At 48.4% G+C, this 21,516-nt stretch overlaps 1 protein-coding gene across 2 annotated transcripts in view; it reads left to right on the top strand.

Moving 5' to 3' along the window:
• DPYSL2 (dihydropyrimidinase like 2) overlaps positions 1-21,516 on the top strand; it is a 53,937-nt gene that overhangs the window by 26,128 nt on the left and 6,293 nt on the right. For both annotated transcript variants that reach the window (XM_013197153.3, XM_048045766.2), the window contains exons 4-11: positions 6,513-6,677; positions 7,808-7,869; positions 8,998-9,078; positions 9,968-10,036; positions 14,575-14,695; positions 18,156-18,312; positions 18,476-18,617; positions 19,303-19,473. In XM_013197153.3, coding sequence (XP_013052607.1) covers positions 6,513-6,677; positions 7,808-7,869; positions 8,998-9,078; positions 9,968-10,036; positions 14,575-14,695; positions 18,156-18,312; positions 18,476-18,617; positions 19,303-19,473 — 968 coding nt within the window. The remainder of the gene's footprint in view (positions 1-6,512; positions 6,678-7,807; positions 7,870-8,997; positions 9,079-9,967; positions 10,037-14,574; positions 14,696-18,155; positions 18,313-18,475; positions 18,618-19,302; positions 19,474-21,516) is intronic.

Raw genomic sequence — 21,516 nt, forward strand, 5'->3', positions numbered from 1 at the left:
CATTACTTTCCTGTGGTCTCGTACACCAGCTTGTCTGTGTCCAATACATGAAGCAGTAACCTTAAAAGCTGTCTTGCAGCTATCCTTCCTCGTCCCAGATCAAAAAACACACCCCAGACTGTGGTTTAGAGGGAGAATTGGCTATGAAATGAGAACACAGGAGATGTGTGCCTCTTTTAGGTCGCTTGATTTGGAATTTCAGAGCTCAGAAGAAATGCCAAGGTCTCTTTCTAGCCTAAATCGATGCGGAGCCGGTGAGCTGGGAGCCGTGTTTTGATGCTTCAAGCCCCAGTCCTGTTGCGGAGAGGTTTGACTTTGGAATAGCCTTGTTACTGGACAAGGCAGCTCTCTGTAGCTCAGTTTCTTGACCTCTAAAAGGGTCCCAATGCTATTTCACTACAGCAGAAGGGATTGCGGCATCTTACGAGCTGCAAGTTTGAAGTCTTTGGCTGAAGCGAGGTCTCCGATTATGGGATAATCTTCTGCGAAGCTTCCTTGGGTCAGGCAAGGGCCTGACTTGCAGTTCACGTGTGTGGGTTTTGTTCCACTCACTTTCGTAGCATTTCTCCCAGTCCAGACCAGTGCCAGCAGAACGCCGCTGCAGCCATAGACTAGCAGCAGCTCCCGACTTCTGAGCACGGGGCCGTGCAATCACCAGGGCTGAATTTAATTACAACCTCTCAATAAAACGGCTCGTGACAGAATGTACAACTCAATAAATGCACCAGATTTCATCGCATGCAGTGGCTGTGAAGATTAAGTAGTATTAAAAAGGCAGATGTGTTTATAGTGATCAAGCTGCTATTTAAAGTTCGGGGTTGGGGAAATCTGCCTGCTAACAGAGAAACTTAAATGTCAAGGATTTGCACCTTATAAACTCCTCTTAAACAATAGGCACGTTTAATGCTAGTAGGAGCCTGAAATAATGTGTAAAACTGCAGTTTATAATAGTGACTGGAGCCCTGCATATACGGCTTTATTACGTACACAGGTTTTTGGGCCAGTTGGCCCTAATTCCTTTTTATATTGTCCGTATCACATAGTTTTTCTCTTTCCTGGTAGTAGTGTTCATTAGCTGAAGATGGAGGAAAAACTTAATGTGTGCTTTAGATGACACGCAATTAAACCAGTTGGAAGAAAAAAAACTCTTTACAGGGGAGAGCTGGAAGCAAGGACTATTAATAGAAACTCCAGGAAGAGGCTGCTAGCAAGCCAAGGCCTGCTCAAATGAGGCAGGATGGAAAAAGGAAAAAAACTGAACATGCCACAATACCAGGAAGCTATAAAACCCATTAATCCCCACCCGTGAGGACAGCCGTCCAAAAAATAAAGGTTTGTTTGCAGCGCGAGGCTACGAGCTGATTTCAGTTGTCCCACCGAGCTCTGGAAAAGCAGTAATTTCTCCTGAGCGCAGCGAGGGGTCAAAAATATCAGGGCAGGGCTCTTAAACTGCATTTTGGAGAGCTTCTAAGTGCCAGAGAGATCTCGTAGGGGATGTTTTATGGCGTCAGTCTCAAAGCATCCCGTAGGCTGTTGGTTAAATCCTGCAGGTCTGCGTGTGATCCCTGGTGCCCGTGCAGCATGGCTGCCTCCATTCTCAAACCGGGCAGGAGCTGCAGGCATCCCCCTGCTATGGAGAAGCTCTTAAGGACCAGAAAGCCGCAGCTCATCAGAGTTTGGAGGAGGAAGCCAAGAAATGATGCAACGTTTTATAAAGCCACTGCGCAAAGCTGAGATCGGCACCATTTTAAGCGTGCTGTGCTGCTAGCTGGTGGCCTGATACGGCTTCAGGGTCAGCGAGAGGATGCAGCAGCTGAATTAAGAGCAAAGGTATTTTTAAAGGCAGCCCTTAATACCTGCACTGACCAGTGGTATCGGTAGCAAATGCTCACGCCTTATGAAAGTGATGCTGTCACTTCTACCCGACTTAGGTTTTCAAGCGTATGTTCAACCAGCACTGCTCTGTTTTCCCCTCCGCTGGGAAAGTTCCCTTTAAATCAATTCCTCCAAGTTTCTGCCTTCCCCTTGCGCTTAGCACCGAGTGCCTGACCAGTGGTTCTCCCTTCCCTGCAGTATCCAGCCTTTTGGGCTCGTAGGATGTGCAGCGTTTCGGCGTGGCTGAACGCCAGCCCTGGTCTGTTAAAGCCACGCAGATAAGCCGGCCGTGGTCAGTGGCGGTGTCTCACCTCGGCTTTGTCTGCTTCTAATCTGGAGCTCTTTAATCTGCCCGAGGAGCAGTGAAGGGTCGTGAGAGACAGTAAAACAGCCACGGATGACGGGTTGGTGGGAGCTGAAATATTTGGAAGCGAGTACAGATGCACCTTGTGAGCAGCGTGAAGCTGCACGTGACGATGGCAGAGCAAAAGCAGGCACAGCAGCGAGGCGCTGAAGTCTTGCTGCTGGTGGCTGGAACAATCCTGGCACGTGGGCACCCAGGTGCTCAAATCCCACTGCTCTCCACAGGGCGGTGAGCTCTTGGTTTGGCTGGCAAAAAGACACTCAGGCTATCCAGTAATTCGGGAATCTCATCAGCTTCTTACCAAGGGAAAAGTTAGGTTTGTAAAGTGCATCCTCCTTTTTTTTTTTTCCCATAAAGCAGTTATTTTCCTGATGGAAACTAGCTCGCTACCTTCTAAGTTGTAGGCTGTTGCATTTTGGATCCTGTATCTCAGAAGGTTAAAAGATAAATCTGCAAATGTTTGCTGTTCATAGCTGAGAAACCACTGTAATCCTAACCTCAGCTTTGCCTTTTAGCTTGCTGAGAGCGTATTTTAAATAAAGAGAAACATTAGGATTAAGTCCGAAATTCAGTGAGATTCAGGGAGCTGCTACAAGGACCACAGCTATTTAATTCCTCCTTTGAAGGTTTCAACATTGATGAAGTGATACTTAAATGATCTTTTCCTTTTCTGCTTTTTTCTTCCTTTTGTTTCTTTTTTTGGAGCAAGCTTTGAGCTTAAAATGAGTTGGCAACTTCCTTTTCAGACCTCAGCAGCTGACATCATTTGCACGACGATAATCAACAACAGGAAGAAAACATCTGGGCTTGGAAGCAGGACGAGATCAAGGCTGTGGTGGGCTGGAGAGCGGAGGGGTGACAACAGTCTGCCTTGCCCCGGTTTGTCTCGAGCGCGTCCCGCAGGGCTGAGGCCGCTCCATCTGCTGCAGGAGCCGAGCGTTTTGGTTTGGGAGAGGAAGGAACGCAACGCGGGGCAGTAAGCCGTGGGCTTCCCTAGGGAGGAGGCGGATCAGTGAGGTCAGGATAGCACGGCTGCTTTTCACGTGGGAAACCTCTAGGGTAATGTGCACGGCTGGGACTGCTGCGTGCTCCGGAGGCTCGCAGAAGACCTTGTGTCCACGGTCCTGTGGCAGATGATGCCCAGGGGTCATCTTGGGAGCCTCGGGCTGTGGGAACCTAGCGGATGGAGCTCTCATCAGCTGCTTTGTAGTGCTCTGAAGCACGGGGGCATAAAGAAAAAGCTTTTTGTTTTACTCCGAGCTCTTGAGCTCTGCCTGAGGGCTGGAAGGAGAACTTCCTCTGAGCTGCGTGTGGGCGATTCTTACCCCTAGCACCGAGCAGGAGGAGTTACAACGCTCGGTTGTTTTAACAGCAGGCCAAGAATCAGGCTTGACTCTTGTCCTTTACAGGATCCAGCCTCACTCTTGCTTATTTGGGCTGTGGCTATTACGTGTTCACTAAAATATAATAAATGAAAAGCCCACCCCTTTCCTGAGCCCTAGCAGGTAGGAATGTAGGCCATGCTCTTGCGGTGTTGCTGACCCCTTCCACTCTGACAAGTGGTGGTAACACAGAGGAGGCATTACACACGTCTGGGTTACCTCTGGACTGATATTTTGGGCTTACAGGACGTGAGAAATGTGGAGGTGCTCAGCATCAGCTGCTTCTGCTGCCTCGCCTGCAGCAGCCCAACTTCCCTCTGGCTCTGGGCACCCCTGGTTTGCTCTGTCCCGGCGCTGCTGCCCCGGCTCTCTCTGGACCAGAGAAATCCCACGTTTTTGAAGGCTCGGGGTGCACATTCGGGCCGCCTTCTTGCTGAGTCCTCCCGCATGGATGTGATGAAGGGGTCGGTTAGTAATGTTTGCCTGGCAGAGAGCTGCCGTGTCCTGGTTGGACGGGGCTGGTGGGCGATTCGGCTCTCGGGGAGCTCGAGGGAGCTGCGATGAGCTGTGTCGGCAGCACAGCTTCCATATGAGATATTCCTAATCCCCAGAGCCGGCTTTCATGCACATATGCACCACTACCTCCGTCCTTATCCTTATTATAACCAGCTGTGGGTTGACTTTGTCAGAGATCTGATAGAGCTCCCTTACCCCTCTCCCACTCCCACAAACTCCCGTTAGTCATCCTTGGGCAGCGCATGAAATGGGGGGGTGAGAGAGCTCTGATCCCAGACACCGCAGTCATTCCTGGGGCTCCTTAACCCCTCGGTGTCTCCAGGCAGAATTCCCGAATTCTCCCTAAACGGAGATGGATTTATTACCGTGGTGTGATAGAGATTAAAGGGGATTTGGGGGCTTTTTAAATAGCGAGGAAGACAGCTCTTGTCTTAAGGCCATTCCTGAAAACCTGGGTTTTCTCCGTGTCCCTTCGGTAACGCGGCGAGAATGTTATTCTTCTTGTTGTTCGTACTGTGTAAGCTAAAGATTAACTTTGGCAGGGTGACAATGGGCTGCGTCCTGGCCAAGAAACAATTCAGCCTGGAAGTCAGCGGAAGGTTCCTGACCGTTACAGCTCATGGAGGAGCAAGGGGATGATTTTTTTTTGCAAACAGGACCGTTTATCGGCTGGTGGAATTCGGCTTGCTTTTCCCGAGGGTGGTGAAAACCGCATCCTTGCTCTGGTGGCAGCCACCAGGCAGATTTCAGAGCTTTCGCTCGTGGCATAGATTTCTTTAAGGAGCAGGATGCTGCTCTGAGCCGGCAGACAAAGGCCTCCTACTCCTTAACCCTTCAGCCACCGCTGATTAAAGCTGCGTGGATGATACATTGCAAAGAACTGCACATCCCATCTTTCCCTTTACAGGCTAACGTGATGCTTTGAGGGGCAGACACAAGCCTTTTGGAAAAAAGCAAACATTTAGGTGCCGTTTGCTGTGTCATGTGGCTGCCTCTGCAAAAGGCAGAGGGTAGAGCTTTGCAGGCTGGACGGTTGGTTTGGGTAATCCTCTTCCCTTGGTGCGGTTTCTGCACATCTCAGACACCCGAGATGCTGTTACTGACCCGGGTGGCTGAAGCCTGTGGGTATTTCAGGAGAGCGGGACTGCTTTTGCAGCAGGCTGAGAGCTCCCGGTGCAAATCCATTTCTTGTGGTGGTGCAAAACCAGTAAATCTCGGCTGACACGTCTGCGTGGGGGAGACGCAAAGCTTGGAAAGTGAGTAGGGCTCGAGGACTCTGTCCCTTGTCCTTGTGGAGATGTAAAGCTAACTGCTGAGCTGGTGGCACCCGGTACTTACCAGTGAAGTTAAAAACAAATGGCTTGAATTTCTCTGTCGAAAATTGAAGCCTTTTTTTCTTTTTTTTTGGGTGATTTGATGTAAAATTTAAGCCAGGGCTCCAGGGCTCTCCTCCTCCCTGACAGTGTCTGCCCAGTGACCCGTGAAGTCTTGCAGACGTTCCCTGCTCTCCCAGCAGACGTTCTGTGCCTCAGATGCTGGCTCGATTCTTTTATTTCACCATTTCAGAGATCCCATGCATTCAAACAATTTGAATATGGCTCAAATTATTGGGATGAACAACAAACCTACAGGTACAAATCTCATTACCACTTGATGATCTGCATCTGTAGGACTGGTGGCGATATTCTTTAGCTGCTCATGAACCCCATTGCTGCTAGACTGACGAGTTAGACTAAAATGAGGATAGGGCTGGAAAGATGCCAGGGGTAAGCAGGACCATCTTCTTGCCGGGCGGCGTCTGTTGGTCCTGCTCCTTGTAGTCCTCGCTGTCTTTTGTTTGGGATGTGTAGCACAAAATGACAGAGGCTTTGGTGGCCACTCTGTATGGCCAGCAGCAACGTGTCTTGGCACTCTGGGTACCTTTTGTAGCATCTGCAGAGGCACAGGCAAAGGCACTGCTTGGATACGAGGTGCTGAGCACTGAAAGCTGCTGGCGAATCCTCACGGGGGATCTTGCCCGTGTCATTGTTTATTTGTCACCCTGCTAGGTAGGAGGGGAGGGTGTTTATGGAGCTCTCGGCAGTGGTTTGTGTTTGCTGCCTTAGGAATTTCATTTGCTTCATTTAGAAACAATTGTAGTTTAACAAGCTGTGGATGGAACTGTGCCCTTCAGCTCCTGCTCTGTGGTCGGCTTCCTTGCTGCGGTCTCAGATGTGGGGCTTTGGCATCCAGAACCAGGTCTTTCAAACTATTTTAAGGTGAAGGGGGTATCTCTTTTTTTTTTGGTAGCAGCTCCTGCAAAGCATGTTTTCAGCCTTAAGCACCTCAGAAAGATCCCGAGCCAGCCTGACCAATGCTTCTGTTGTCTTTCCCAGTCGACCACGTGGTTCCGGAGCCAGGGACCAGTTTGCTGACCGCATTTGACCAGTGGCGAGAATGGGCAGACAGCAAGTCCTGCTGCGACTACTCTCTGCATGTGGATATCACCGAGTGGCATAAAGGCGTCCAGGAGGAGATGGAAGCTCTGGTTAAAGATCATGGTAAGTTCGGTTAGAGAAAGCTCAAGGAAGCCTTTCCCCTCCTCATTTTTTAGGGTTGGCTCCCTTATTTTTCAGTACTAGCTCTTTCAGAGGTATTTTATTCTTACCTCCCAATAAAGCTGTTTTGGGCCCTGTCATTATTTTGTCCCACTCTGGCTTCTGTTAAAGTTTGGACAGTCGATTTTAGAAGGCTGCAGGGGATGCAGTGCGTTAGATGGAGGAGCATTGATTTACAGAGGTGAATCTCATGCTTCTGCCATGCAGGGAAGCCCCTTTGTCCCGTGGAGACCTGCCAGCTAGGACTTGACATGGAGGGCTCGATTTTCATCAGTGCAGGGAGGTGATAGCTTCAGACATTAAACTGCTGTAAATAGAAGAATCAGGCCCAGAAAGAACAAGCCAGCGCCGGTCACTAACGGTGGAGAAGAGCTTAATAAAATGACCTCATAGGTTTTTCCCCTCTTTAATTTCCTTGACGTTTCATCCTTAGGCTAGAGTAATTTTCCATCCTGTTTGTAGTTTAAAAAAAAACCAACCAACCTTTTACATCCTAATGAGCGTTTTCCCATAAGTGCCGGGTAAGAGCTTTTACGGGTTCATGTGCTACAGAAGGCAGGAGAGGGAAAGCTGACTTGTGAGAACTCCCCGTGTCGTGGTCAGTACAAACGTGGTGCAGGAGGGAGTGGGAGATCAGACAGACATGCCCCGTCTCTGCTTTTGTGTGCAAGGCATTTTTGCTTATTTTTTTTTTTAGTCAGCCTCCCACAGTGCTGAATCCACAGAATTATTCTGATTTCAGTGTTAAGTGGCAGCCTAGGGGTTTAGCTGTCCCCACGGCTGCAGTGCAAGCTGCACCGTTCCCATCGGTTGCGTTAATAAATGCCAGCTGGCGGGGGAGGTCCTGCCTTTACGCTGCGATTCGTTAGCAGTGTGTGCATCTAGCCATGTGCACATATGCGTACACATTTCACAGCAGATTAAAGTAATTTATTTGTCTACCTATCATTACTGCTTGCCGGGGGGCTGATTGAGGGAATGTCTCCTTTCTGTGGGAAATGGTGTGTTCCGTAGCCTTGTGTGTGCCTGCGATTTGTATGTCAAAGATAATTCCTTTGCTCTCTTTCTACCAGGTGTGAATTCCTTTTTGGTTTACATGGCTTTCAAAGATCGCTTTCAGCTAACTGATTCTCAGGTAGGAAGGCTTAATGTTCACATCCTTCTGTCACCGAAAGCTGTGCATTAGTCACATAGAAGGGTTTACATTCGGCCTATTTGGATCTGACATTCTCTTCTGGTTTCAATCTTTGCATGTGTAACAGTACCAAAGGTTTGTAACAGTATCCAGAGCTCTGCCTCCAAGAACTCTTTTAAACAAGAAACAAAAAATCCCTGAAAGTCTTGGCGAGGGAGAGTAATGGTAAAAGTCTCACTTGGAGGGAACTAAGGTTTTATTCCAGCTCCTTTAGTGTGGAAGCAATGGCAGTTTGATAAATTGCTGCTTTATGCCTTGACACAGGGCAAGCCAGAGATCTCTGGCATAAATTGTCCTTGTGTTTGTAAGCTGAAACTGAGCCTGGTCCAGAAAGGGGGTTCTGGCTTTAGCCTTAGAATCACTGGGACCTTAAAAAGGAATTGCCCTCCTGTTTGCTCCTCTAGTGGCTACATCTGAGCACGTTTAATTGTTTAGATGGGTAGTTTATGTTTCTAAATGTGGTGGGAGGAGAGGAATGCCTGGGAGCCATTTGGAGCGGTGTGGGAGGCAGTGGTGTATGGCAGTTATCTCTAATGACTCTGGTAGGCATTTTAATGAGCGACCATTGACTGAGCAGGCATCAGTTGTGGGTTTGTCAACCTGAGCCCTCTCAAGCTGGTTGTTGGAGTGGGAAATCACAGTGCCTATCCCAGCAGTGAGCGGGGTGGGCACAGGTTCTTCATAAAAATCAGGCACAAGGGATTTTTCCATGCTGGGCACCGGTAAATAAAGGCTTGAAACGAGTAAAACACTGTGAGCTCTTTAAAATCACTCCTGTGCAATTGCTGTTTCTTTCTCCAGTGTGTGTGCTAGAAAAAGCCAAATCCTATTTTGAATAGCGCTTCTTGCTATATCAATGGTGTCTGACCATAAAGACGGGGAAATCTAGTTGTAGGGGGGGAAATGGATCAAAATGTATCCAGAAAACAACATCTTGTCTTTCTTAATGCTTCCCTTTTTCTTTTCTATTCTGCACAATTCTGTATGCTAAAGGAGATCAGATATATGGGTATAGAGACCTGAATGTGCACTAGGTGTGTATTGTGATGTGTATTTTCTGTCTTCCAGATATACGAGGTCCTGAGCGTAATTCGGGATATTGGTGCGACAGCTCAAGTGCATGCTGAGAATGGTGACATCATTGCTGAGGTATGTCGTGTTTATTCTGTGGATTGTTAACTTCAAAATGCCGGGAGGGGTTTAAACACTTTTTGCAAACAGAAAATCTCCGAGACATTTAAAAGCACAGCATAGCAGTGTCAAGGATGCAAGCAGGGCAGTGCATCAAATGTCATCCCCTTCACTGTCAGTAATAATTCAGGTTTTTATGGCAGCTCTCGGCCTGTGGTGGGTATCAGCCCTCTCTGTCTTTCTGTCTGTAACTGAAAGTCTCTGCCAGGGTGTGACTGCCACTGCGTGCAGAAAAATGTTCTGCAATAACTTAAAGCAAGGGGAGTGGGAAGGAAAATAACTTCCTACAATACCTGGGATGCTGAGTTTGGGATCCGTTAAACAGCAATGAAGGAGAAATGTTAATAATGTATTTGGATTTAATCCGATCTCCAGATCATTTTGTACATTATGCCTCAAGTGTGCACAACTTGGTGTTGCAAAGGATTTCTTCATTGCCTGGCTGGTGAAAAGACCACCTGAGTCTTTGAGCCCAGTTGCCTGTAGTTGCACGATGATCTTTTCAGGAGATACTGTTTTTCCACATCTTAGAGATTATTTTATAGACGCAAATGAGGAGTGAAAGTTGAGGGGCTATGAACCCAATGTGAAACAAATCAAAATAAAAGGCTTCCCTGACCTCCTGTGAACAAATCAGCAAGGGTTTTGTAGAGCTCTGGTTATTCTCAACAGTGGAAGTTGGACAGAACTCCGGCTTTAAGGCCCTTATGTAAAGCCCCATGTGACCATCAGCGAGCGCAGATGCCTAGGATCTCACTTGTACCTCTTACAAACAGCTGTGTTTGCTGCAAGAAAAATACACGCTGCTTTAAATCTTTTCTTCTGCTCTTTTTTCTCTCTGCCTTAGGAGCAGCAAAGGATCCTGGAACTGGGAATCACAGGCCCTGAAGGGCATGTGTTGAGCAGACCTGAAGAGGTGAGAATGCCTTCACATTTACTCCCCAGTTTATATCGTTCCTGCATTGCCACCAGGTAGTTCCTACTGGGATAAATTTGTTCAGAAACAGGATTTCATCCTGGCTATAAACAGCATTGCTGCATGGGGTAAGGACACTTCTAGGGACTGAGTAGTAACTTACTCCATTCTAGAGACGTAACCTCTATGGGTACTTCTGAGTAATTGAGGAGCCCCCTCAGCTTCTCTGCTGGAGAGAGGGACACATTCAGGAAGTAATTTTTCCACCCCAAGATTTCATTTACCCTCTGGAGATGGACATCTCTTTCTGCTGGTTGTTGGAGAGGGTGTATCTGTGCTTGCACATCAGATACCTAAAATAAAAAGAGATGAATTAGACTCACAGAGCCCATGAGTCCTCAAAACAGAGAGAGGTGTTGTACTTAGCACATCTTCAGTTCAGCCCTTTGGTAGCTCAAACTGGACTTGTACATTAGGGGGTGTAGAAAATGTTGTGCTAGGTCCCCTGTGTGCAGACATGGCAGCAGAAAGACCCCAGTCCGCCCGAATCCGCAATTCCTTGATTCAGCTGCTAAACTGAACACTCTCAGACGGGGTCCCTGAAGAATTTCATGTTCATGATGCTGTTGGTCTTTACAGAGCTAGACCATAAAGTTCTTGTAGTTTCCATCACTTGTAGTAAGTGTTTTGCATGAGTAAAGACTTCAGAATTTGCATTTATGTAGGCAGGACTCTGCTACTTTATTTCCTAGGTTTCATTTCTTGGGTTTCTCTCTTAGTCCTTATCTTATCAAGGTTTCCTCGGAATCAGTGGAAGATTTTTTATATATGTCCAAATCCTGACATTCTGTTTTAGGTGCTTGTGTACCTTCTATTGTATTTGGTCATTTGATGAACATTTACAGTTGGTGAATTTTGAACACCAAAGGACTACATGATTTGCTGAAGGCACAGAAAATATGTACCAGAGAGGGGAGCTAATTCTCAGCTCCCAGGCTGTTACTTCAGAGTACCTAACCTCCGTCCTTTCCATTGATTTCTCTGGGGTCAAGTGCCCCTATCCCATTTATCTTACTCCTGAGCCCTTAAAAAGAACCCTGTGAGAAAGAACAAGCTCAAAACTTTCAGATTGGTTCCCACTGCGTTCTTTGTATCTTGTCTTTTAGTATCTTTGAGCTAGACATCTCACCATGGCACCGCAGGTTTGTGAAGTCCATCCATTCTGTACAAGAAATTATTTTTGTTCCTCTGAGATACTGGGGCTGTGCTGACTGCCAGATGTGGTCCTGCTGGAAGCTGAGCGTGTGAGATCATTCGCACATGCCCTTCATGCTCCCTCTCCGTTTCCTCCCCTTGATTCAGACAAGCAGCATCCAGAGACATTTCAGTAGGAGTATAAATCATTCCGTTGCTGCAGGCAGAAAGAAAAAAAAACTGCTCGGCTTGGGCAGTATGCGCATCCTCACAGAAGTTGGGTTTGGCTGCAGGAGCTGGGAGTTTTTGCTTCCTGGAAGTTGCAAGCGAACACTTGCTCTGAGCCTCGCCCCCGCCTACCCCCGCGTTTTTATTGTCAGACATTTCGGCATGCAGCAGGGGAGCAGGAACAGATGCCACTTAGACACTCGGGGCTCATCTGTGGAGCACCCCTAAACTTTTGTGGACTTCAAAGAAAAGCTGCTCCTTGTCTCGAAGGGTCTGGCTGTCAAATTAGCCGAGCCTTGTCTGGCTACTTCAAAGATCGTCATTAGCGGAGCAGAAGCTTTAAAGAGCGAACTGTGCGGTTCCCTGGCTTTGTTTGTTTGTTCCATCTGTCTCCTGCACCGGGCAGAAATGTGTTCTTTCACCATGGACGTAGCAGGGCTGCCTGAGGACACGTGGTGAGGATCAGGGGAGCCTCCTCCAGTGTCGCCGGGCAGCCTCGGTGCAGCTGAACTCAGCTGTGCTGTCTGCCCGGAGTGGAAGCACTTGGTCCAAATTCTCCTCCTTTAAAGTCATAGGAAACAGAGCAGGAAACGATGTCATCTGGTTCCCTCCCCTCCTTTTCCCCGACGCAGGAGTAGCGTTGTGTTTTTAAAAACACGCAGTTCTGTTTAAGCTGGCTGATGACAAAGGCCAGATTCTGAGGGCGGCAGCAGCTCCAAAATTCCTCTTAAATGCAGGAGGAGTCGATGTTTCTTGCTGTTCCTCTGGAGTGTTGTTAAATACTAAATTGGCTTTTCACACTGCCCCTTACGGCGTGTAAAGCCCGTCCTAAGGACTTCATGGTGGTTGTCATCTTACTAAAGATCCACTTAATTCAGACCTTCCCCTACAGCACAGCAGCAGGAGTTGTTCCCACTGCCTCTGCAGAGCTCTGGGTCAGGGCCGTGTTGAACAGAACCAAAATGTTGATTAAATCAAAACTCCCACTGAATTCAGCAAGATGCATGTCCAAGTGAAGCGTGCAGCGTCTGGCCACGTGTGTTTGTGCCTCACTCGGAGCGCGCACGCCTTCTGAACTTCTGGGTTGAGCAAAAGGCCTGAATTAAGGCTTACGTTTCACTGCCGACTCACCTCACCTCAGTAACCTGGGTTTAGCCAAGGTGACAGCATTCAGCGCTTGGTTCCAGCCAGCAAAGGAAACCTGTCTTACACCACCAGCCCAAGGCAGCATCACCCATGGCTTGCTGTAAAACCCTCCCCCTCATAGCACGGATCGTTCTGTGATGACTTTTCAGCGTGATCCGTCATTTTTTTGTTTTTGTTTTAGCCACAAAAACGCTGAAAGCCCGAGCAGTCCAAGTGCTCCAGGAAACGTCTTTTTTTTTCCAAGAGAACTGCTGTGCTAGGGCTTCTGATGCATGCTGGTAATTGCAAACATTCCCCTTTGGACTCGTCGTTGGGTTATTGTTATGTGCCTGTCACCATAGCATCTGAGCACAAGGCATGAATTCAGCAGCCTTCTTCTGCGCAGAAAATATTCTTTTCCTGCTTTAGCAGTTGCTTAAAAGCATTTTGGTCAAAAGCCTGGAGACGCAGACTGTTCTGTCCCTGCTTTGGAGGTGAGGAAGCTAAGGCACGATGTGGAAATGGACAGAGCTGCGTGTGTGCCTGCTTTACACGGGCAGCTGGCAAACTGATGCCATTGCCTGGAAACGTTTCCCCATCTGACTTCTCTCCTCGCCTCTCAGGAGGGACAATTTGGCTTTTCTTTGCTCTTCCCTTCAGCCTCCCTCTTTCCTGCAAGTGCTGCTGGCTGTGGCTTGCTGCAGTCAAACCTCATGGAGTAACTCCCTTCCTTGCAGCCTTTTCCACTTGGGTGGGGCTGCTGGGCCTGAAAATGTCCCCATCTCAGGCCAGAAAATGTCCCCATCTAGTCAGTGGCACATCCCCTCTGCCTGGGTTAGTCACAAGCCCCGGGGTGGTGACGGGCTAGGGTTTTAACCCTTTTGGTGCTTGAAACCAACCTGCTGGGCTTGGGGGCTTGTTTTCGTCTAAAAACTCCCAGTCATTGTGGTGTTTTCCTTTCCTCTGCTGCCAGCAGAGCAGTACCAGGTGGGAGCAGAGCTGTTCTGGGCACTTGGGCATCCGTGTGTCAAGTACGGTGTCCTGAGGTGACAGGTCCTTAATTTCAGGTATTCCCGCAGCAGACTGAGCTAGGAGCCAGCGGTCAGCGCGTCCTGATCCTGGGACTGGTGCTGGTTTGCTGCTCTTGGCCTGAGATAAGTCACTGCAGAGCAGATTCCAGAAGTGCTGAGACTGTGCCAGGCCTGTGGGAGGTGCTGGTAACCTCTTGCTTTTGGAAATCAGGTGGCTGGTGGCTTGGAGTTTCAGTTGCCTTTGTTGTTCTCTCGGAAGACGTCTATGGTACTGCAGTTCTTCATAGCAGTAGGCACGATGAGCATTACTCCCTTGTTAAATTCATCAGCTGGACTGCTGTGATTAGAAGATGTGATCTGTGAAAGTCCTGATCATATTCATTCAAAGACTAGATAGAAAGCGGTGTCTCAGTCTTGCTGAGGCTCTCTCTCTACACGTGCAAGAAAAAACAGTTGATTTATGGGGTGGCTCACACTCTGTCAGATCCCAAGCCAGATACTGTGGTGGAGGGTACAATTTAGAAGGCTTGTTTGCAAACGTGGCTTACCAGAATATGTGGCTACAGCATCTCTCTTCCGTGCGGGCTGGAACATGAATAGTTCTGCTGAGTTAACATTTAGTTGTTTATTTTTGCCTAGGTTAAAGAAGGGGCTTAATCATACTGACCCCAAGCACCTGGAGCGTTATTTTAGGACTTAGGCTGCTTGCAGAGAATCTCTGAAGCAGCCTGGGAGAAAAGGTAGTAGGGAGACGAGACTGTAGCTCGGTGCCATTTTAATTATCCTAATTACACTGTACATTTTTCCAGCTCAGATTTGGAGAGGTGGAAACTCTCCTCTCACCTAGGACGCCCTTTTTTTCCCATGGAAGCGGAAGGTGTGACCCTGTGGAGGAGGATGGGGGAGTTGGAGGAGTTAGGAGTATGCTGACACTAACTTGCTGCTGACTTTGTTTCGCAGGTGGAGGCAGAAGCTGTGAATCGGGCAATAACCATCGCCAACCAAACCAACTGCCCCCTTTACATCACCAAGGTGATGAGCAAAAGTGCCGCTGATGTCATTGCTCAGGCCAGGAAAAAGGGTAAGCTAATTCCCTGGGATGGAAGCACCCTACTAGCTCATGCTGTTCAACTCCTTGCCAACGTAAGCTTCATCCCTCCAGGAGAGGTTTCTTTTTTCAGTGTTATGTCCAGGCTCTTTTTCAAAAAGCCCCAAACAAGTGCTTCTGTCTCATGTCCCCCAGACAGTGGCTGTATCAGTGCCAGGAGCTGTTCCTTTTGTTCAGCCTGGAGACTCTCTCTTCACACCCATCCTACTACATCGAGCTGTGTGCCTTCGTGTTATCACAGAGCAATTCCCTGCTGTCTCCACTTAACAAATCTCCATGGAGACTGCAAGCAGTGTCCTCTGTCCAGCTGCTGTGGTCTTCCTTTGGTGCTTCCTGCTGAACTGCTCCTGGGGTCAGAAGTGATTCTTAGAGTCCTGACCGAGGTCTTGGACTCGTGAGCCCTGCTGGAGTTAGCTGGAGGAGCTGAAGTGGTTACTGGTTCCAGCTGTCCACCGTGCTCCTTGCTTGTGAAATGGATACTGTGCTGTAACTCAGCCTGGCATCCAGGCAGGAATTGGGATCGGTAGTCTGGGTTTGGCTGGGATTTTTAATTGCTTCTGATAACGCTGCCTGAGGATGTTGCAAGAAGCAAGGCTCAGACCTGCCTTGGATGCTGCTGCCTCGTGTCTCCTCTCTCTCAGTGAGGTCTGAAGGAGCTGCATGACTCTAAATGATGCAGTAACTTCTCCCAGGTCCTGACTGTGCTGTCTTGCCCCCAAGAAACGAGGGTTACAAAGCACAGAGCGCGCCTGTCTCCCTACTTCTGTGACTAAACCCTTCATTTCTATTTAAAGTGCTCTGGGTGGGTGAGTAAGCAGGAGGGATCATTTCCCCCCTCCTTTCCACAGAAGGGTTGTATTTAATTTGGTGCAGTCTAAATAAGCCTGAACAGATACACAAATGACATCACTTTCCATCTGAGCGTTTGGTGCTAGAAGAGCTGATTTCCTACTGCAGCAAACAGATTTGTGTTTGTGTATTACCTCAGAAGTGTTTTGATCCCATAATTCCTGTTAAGTGAGTTCAGAGCTGGTAAGGGAAGCTAATCTCCAAGGCATCTCTTTCTGTTCATGGTGTGGAAGCAGCTCAAGCTGTTTGGGATAAACTGTCCTCTGCTAGCTCCATTAGTGGAGATCATGCTGAAACGAGAAGATGTGTTGACACGGCAAAGTGACTGCATGGTGCACTGCCCCAGAAAACAACTTGATGTGTCGGTGCAACTTAATCCTGTAAGCCAGGGAAGCATCCTTTCGTTTTTCCAGATAAAGGACTGGAGACACACGCACCACAGAGATGCAGCATCGACAACACCACCTTTCTGTGCTCGCTGTCCTGAGACCACTAGCTGGAGAGTAGTCGTAGGGGTTGGGGTAAGGGACCACACACTTTCATCATGAAACCCGTAAAACACAACCTGACGTGGCTGGGGCTTGGCCTGTCTGAGAGGTGCTGGGATGGTCCCGGATGACTGACCCACAGAGCTCACTTTGCTTAGCTTCCTGAGTGAACTAGGATGTGCAGTTTTCTTCCAGATTGCATTTTCTCCTTATAAGGAGAATTTGGGGTATAAATGGCACACCATTCTCTGCTCCTTTATTTAAGTAATTCAATTTAAATGCTGTGCATTACCCAACTGGGTAGCCCAGGAGGGCCACACACGCTATCCTTGCCCTCCCAAGCAACAGAGGAAACAGAGCTGAAGACTATCCAAAGCAAAAACAAAACCGAATTGATTTGCTAAATGGAAAAGAGCGACTGTTATTTAAAGCCAGATGTTCCCAGTGGCATTTGTATGGAGGAGATTCCCTGCAGGCCCTGTCATTGGCAGATCTGGGAGCTCAAAACATTGCTCCCTGCAGAACAATCCTCCCAATGTATTGGCCCACAACAGGCCTCCCATTAATAGCCAGCGTGTGTTTTGCCTTGTTCTGATTTCATAACCCTATTTGTGGCAAGTGATGTCACACGGCCTCTTCCTCTGCTGGTGGATCCCCTCCGATAAAGCTGCTCCGACATCTCCTGCTTCGGTGTGGTCCTGGAAGCAGCGTGCAGCCTGTTACTGGAGCCAGTTCTGCCTCTCCAAACACACTCTTGCCCAGCTTGCTTGAGAGCCTGTAGACATAGCAGTAGTTTGAACACCGTGGGGAAAGGTCGTGTTTCTGTACTCTGCATGGCAAGATAAGGCCCTGCTGACTGGCTCTTGCGTTGCCTTTGCCAGTCTTTTTGCTTTTGAAGCATTTAGCGTTAATATTTTAACTACCCACACTTTTTGCAGGCAGTTATGCATACACGGAGCGGCTGGGCTCAGAAGCCAGCTGGACAGGCACTTAGCGGAGATTTGGGGAGCGTTTCATTTGGTGAGCAGATCGGGGCTGCCAGCCTGCACCGCTTTTGAAGTTGCAGCATCTTGCAGCTGCTTGGTGTGCAGATGTCGCTGGTGCATTCCAGCATGCAAAGCATCGTGGCCTTAAGGATCGGCTCTTCCTTCATGTGGTTCCAAAAATGCTAATAAAGAGGAAGGATGCACTGGTGGTTAGTGGACTGGACAGCGAGTCAGAAGATCTGAGTTCATTTCCTAGTCCTGCCACAGATTTACCATGAACCCTTGGGGAAATCACTCAGCTTCCCTGAGCTGCATTTGCGAACCAGAAACGCTGCTGTTTCCTCTCAGTGGTGTGCTCTCTGCAGGCAGTAAACTTTCCATGCAGGGCTTGTATCTGGTCTGTGCACAGAGCCTGCTCCAAAACCACCCAGCCTTGTTACATCCTTCATGGCTGTACGTTTATAAAAATACTGCAGGTGCCTTTTTTGTTCGTTCCTTTTCTTCCACATCCCTTCTGGACCAGGCTGTGTCCCCTCACACTTACAGTTCCCCTCAGGCTCTTTCATGAGGTTCTTAGCCTGGAATCCGATACAGTGAATCTTTACAGTAACCCTTTCGAGCACAATTAATCAGGTCTGACCTCAGCAGTTGTGTAAAGGCAGGGTGCACATTTGCTACTCCTTGCTCTTGTCCCTAACAGTATCTTTATTACTAACTCCGGTAGTTAGGGGTTTGGATGCTTACGCTGAGGTACCCATTGTTGGCAAATGCACAGCGTTTCTTCAGAGATCTCAAGACAGGCATATAAAATTAAGAGCTTGCTGGTGAAAACACGCACTTAGTAGCATAACATAGTTCCAGAGGAGCTTTGAATGGGCCAGGAGTTTAATGATGTTCGATCATTTGGTGATGCAGGCCAGTGAATTCAATCCAACCCTGTGTCACTCCCATCATATAGTTGAGAGGAAGCACCAAGAAACCATGCAGCGTGCAGTGCTGGCATAACTTCCCTGTGGAGATGCCCTTTTCAGAAGGGTGCTTCGTGCCTGGAAGTCAGGCTGGACATTGCTTGGCGCTCACAGTGGATCTGCCTGTGTTCCCCTCCTGTAGGCACTGTGGTGTACGGGGAGCCCATCACAGCCAGCTTGGGTACTGACGGATCTCATTACTGGAGCAAGAACTGGGCCAAGGCGGCAGCTTTTGTCACTTCCCCACCGCTGAGTCCTGACCCAACCACTCCTGATTTTCTCAACTCACTACTGTCCTGGTGAGTAGAGCTCTTTGTGTTCTTACAAGATACGTTTCATCCTGAGACAAGGGGGTTATAAAAATAATAACTGTTGTTGGCAGCCAGCAAAAGGGTGTTTTATCTTTACTGGTAAACCTATGACAATAAAATACCTTAAAAAGCTGTCATTGTCTGTTTCCAGTGGAGACCTCCAAGTTACTGGCAGTGCCCACTGCACCTTCAACACTGCTCAGAAAGCTGTTGGGAAGGACAACTTTACCCTGATCCCTGAAGGAACCAACGGGACTGAAGAGAGGATGTCCATCATCTGGGATAAGGCTGTGGTATGTCCTGGGCTGATTGCGTTATGGCCGGAGAAGGAGCTCTTGCAAGCCCTGAAACTTCGTTAGCTTAAGCCACCGTTCCACCTATGATTCTGCAGACTTGAAAATCTGGCCTATAAAGCATCTGGGCATATAGCAAGCGTTCACTTAAATAGTGAACAGTTGTACCTCTCTGCCAGTAGCAGAATGGTAATTGAGTTGAGAGTGCTGTGTGCCAGGTCTGGATCTTCCCTTTATTTTGTGTGCGCGTGTGTCATGTCTGATTTCTGACCTAAATTACCAGTCTGGCGAGGAGGAGTTGAAAGTCTGTTTGTGTATGTTCTGTGATCTCTTTTAGCACTTGTAAAGTATTGCTGATAAACAGATCAAGCAGGAGTTGTCACTCTCGAGTTAAAGTGGTGTGGCCAAGTGGACAGAGTAACGAAAGGGGGTTTTGGTTCTGGTCCCTGCTGCACCGCAGCTGGGTGGGTGAGACAAGTTCCTTCCTCCTTCTCTGCAAGCAGACATTCAGAGCTGAAGGAGCTGCAGCAGTGTGTCGTTACCTCCCTGCAAAAGCTCGGTCCCTTTACTTGAGCTTTTTGCCCCCACAGAGCTCATTGGGAATCTGCTTTTGATGGTCCTGCTATTGGCTTTTCGGAGTGGTCCCCATCTGGCTAATGCAGTGCCTCCTTTTGTCTTTCCCCAGGTGACTGGCAAGATGGATGAGAACCAGTTTGTTGCTGTGACCAGCACAAATGCAGCTAAGATCTTCAACCTGTACCCACGGAAGGGCCGTATCGCAGTGGGCTCTGACGCTGATTTGGTTATCTGGGATCCTGACAGTGTCAAGACAATCTCTGCCAAGACTCATAACATAGTAAGGATGTTTTTTATGATATGAGCTCTGCTGCTCATTTCCTCCTGTCTTCCTTTAGACTATGCTGACAAGAACCAGAGCTCGTGACAACTGAGGGTTTTTTTTTCCCCATGCCCCAAGCTCTGTTTGGTCTTACACCCAGCACAGCTCAGTTATGTGAGCAGACGGAGAGGTGATAGAGTCCACAGCTGCAATCACATGAACACCCAGATATTTCCCTTGGAGCAAAGACATTGTTGGCTCTTTATGAGTGTTAGACGTGCGGATCTGAGCACACAGAGAGCTCTTCAAATCTCTTAAAATGCCAAGAGGCCTCCTATCACGACGTGACATTTATGACCTTTTGGCTCACTAGCAGCGGGAATGGGACTGCGCCTTTTCTCATTGCAGTTAGTGAAGCGTGCCAGCTCCTGGACACCTTAGCTGGAGATTTGATCCAGGTCAGTGAGTCTGAGTAGATTTACACCATGTACTGATCCGGCCCTGATTGCTCCAGGCCTCTGGCAATGTTCAGGCTTTGCTGCAGGTGTCCTGCCCCCTGGCAGTGGTGAGGAGCAGGATTAGTTGGGTGATGGAGGCCCAGAAGTTGGCAAGTACCCACGAGGAGGAGGGAAGTGGAGAAATACCTATTGCAGGCGCTGTTAGCTGAGTGAATCCACAGGGGTACATGTGTGGAGTCAGACAGGATTTGACTGATTATCATCCCAATGTTAGCTGGCACAGGGCAGCTCCCACACGAATCAGCCCCTCTTTATTTTGTGGCTTTGTGGTGGCACCGTTAGAGGCACTGCTTGTGTGTGGCCCCCAGCAGCGTCCCAGCCCTTACACCTGGCTCCTCCAGAAAAAAGCCTTCCCACCCTGTGCGAAATGGCAGAAAGGTCCCGGCACAAAGGGCTGGTTGGAGCCTCCCTGTGCCATTCTAGCACTGTCTCAGAGAAAGCAACCTCTGTTTGCATTTGTTGACAACTTGTTTCACTGCTGGCGATGAACCTATGGAATGTTTCCCTGGAAAAAACTCCTTGTTCTGTTTTCCATGAATGCTTTCATTCACTCTGGAGCTGAAGGAGCAAAATTTTCTTCCACACTTTGGATCCCTGGGCACATTCACAAAGGAACTTTTTTTTTTTAAAGGTTTGGTTCTCTTCCCTGTGACTTTGTGTCAGAATTGGTCACAGATGGCCTGGATTCATCCTGCCCGTGCTTAGACTTTGAGCAGAGGCATCCAGACTCGGAAGTCTGGTTGCTTTAATCACCTTAGAGGTGCTTCCAGACTCATCACCTCCAATCTGGAAAGGAATGGCTTGCTCGTTAGCAGAGGGAGCTCAATTGTTTGCTGTTAGGTGCTGAATTTAGTGGCCTAAACCTGGGTTTGTGCATACTGGAGCTGACCAGCTCGAAGAGCTGGAAGTAACTTGCTGGATTGAATGTATGACAGCCACTGCCATTTAATGGCTGTTGTTTTTAGCAAATGAATTGGACTCTTTAAAATTTCCTAATGCAAATTTCAGAGACCTTATCTGTGGGGATATGCTCCGGTACAGTCAGGATTGACTGCGTGCCATCTCCAGGTTTTGCCATAGGTCTCAGAGCTAGGCTGAAGGACGGCTGGATTCACCCTGGAGTCACTGCTCAGAAATGGGTTTAGGCTAAAGACTGCAATTCCGCTGAGACTCCTGCAAGTTCAGACGTGGTACCAAGACTGGGGAGGATGCAGGGCTCTCTTTCAAGTGGTTTGTTAGAGCTTGAAGGGCTGTTGAACAAGCAGCAACCTTTTTCTTACAGGTCCAGCTTTTCACCTCTTCACCTCTCTCATTGCATTGCCTGTTATACCTGGCATTGCACCTGCTGGGGTGTTTCTGTGTCTCATGCTGCATGTGAGCCTTGTATTAGAGAATAAATTGTTACAAGGGATGCCCAGAGAGTCTAGGCATCCTCCTTTGATCAAGAATAAAACAAAAGGCCCTTTGAAAGGCAGGCCGAGCGGTTGCTGCGACACAGGGCTACGTACTGATTATGTGGCATCAGATGATTGTAACATTTTTA

This window comes from Anser cygnoides, chromosome 26 (genome assembly GCF_040182565.1).
Source record: "Anser cygnoides isolate HZ-2024a breed goose chromosome 26, Taihu_goose_T2T_genome, whole genome shotgun sequence".
NCBI lineage: Eukaryota > Metazoa > Chordata > Aves > Anseriformes > Anatidae > Anser > Anser cygnoides.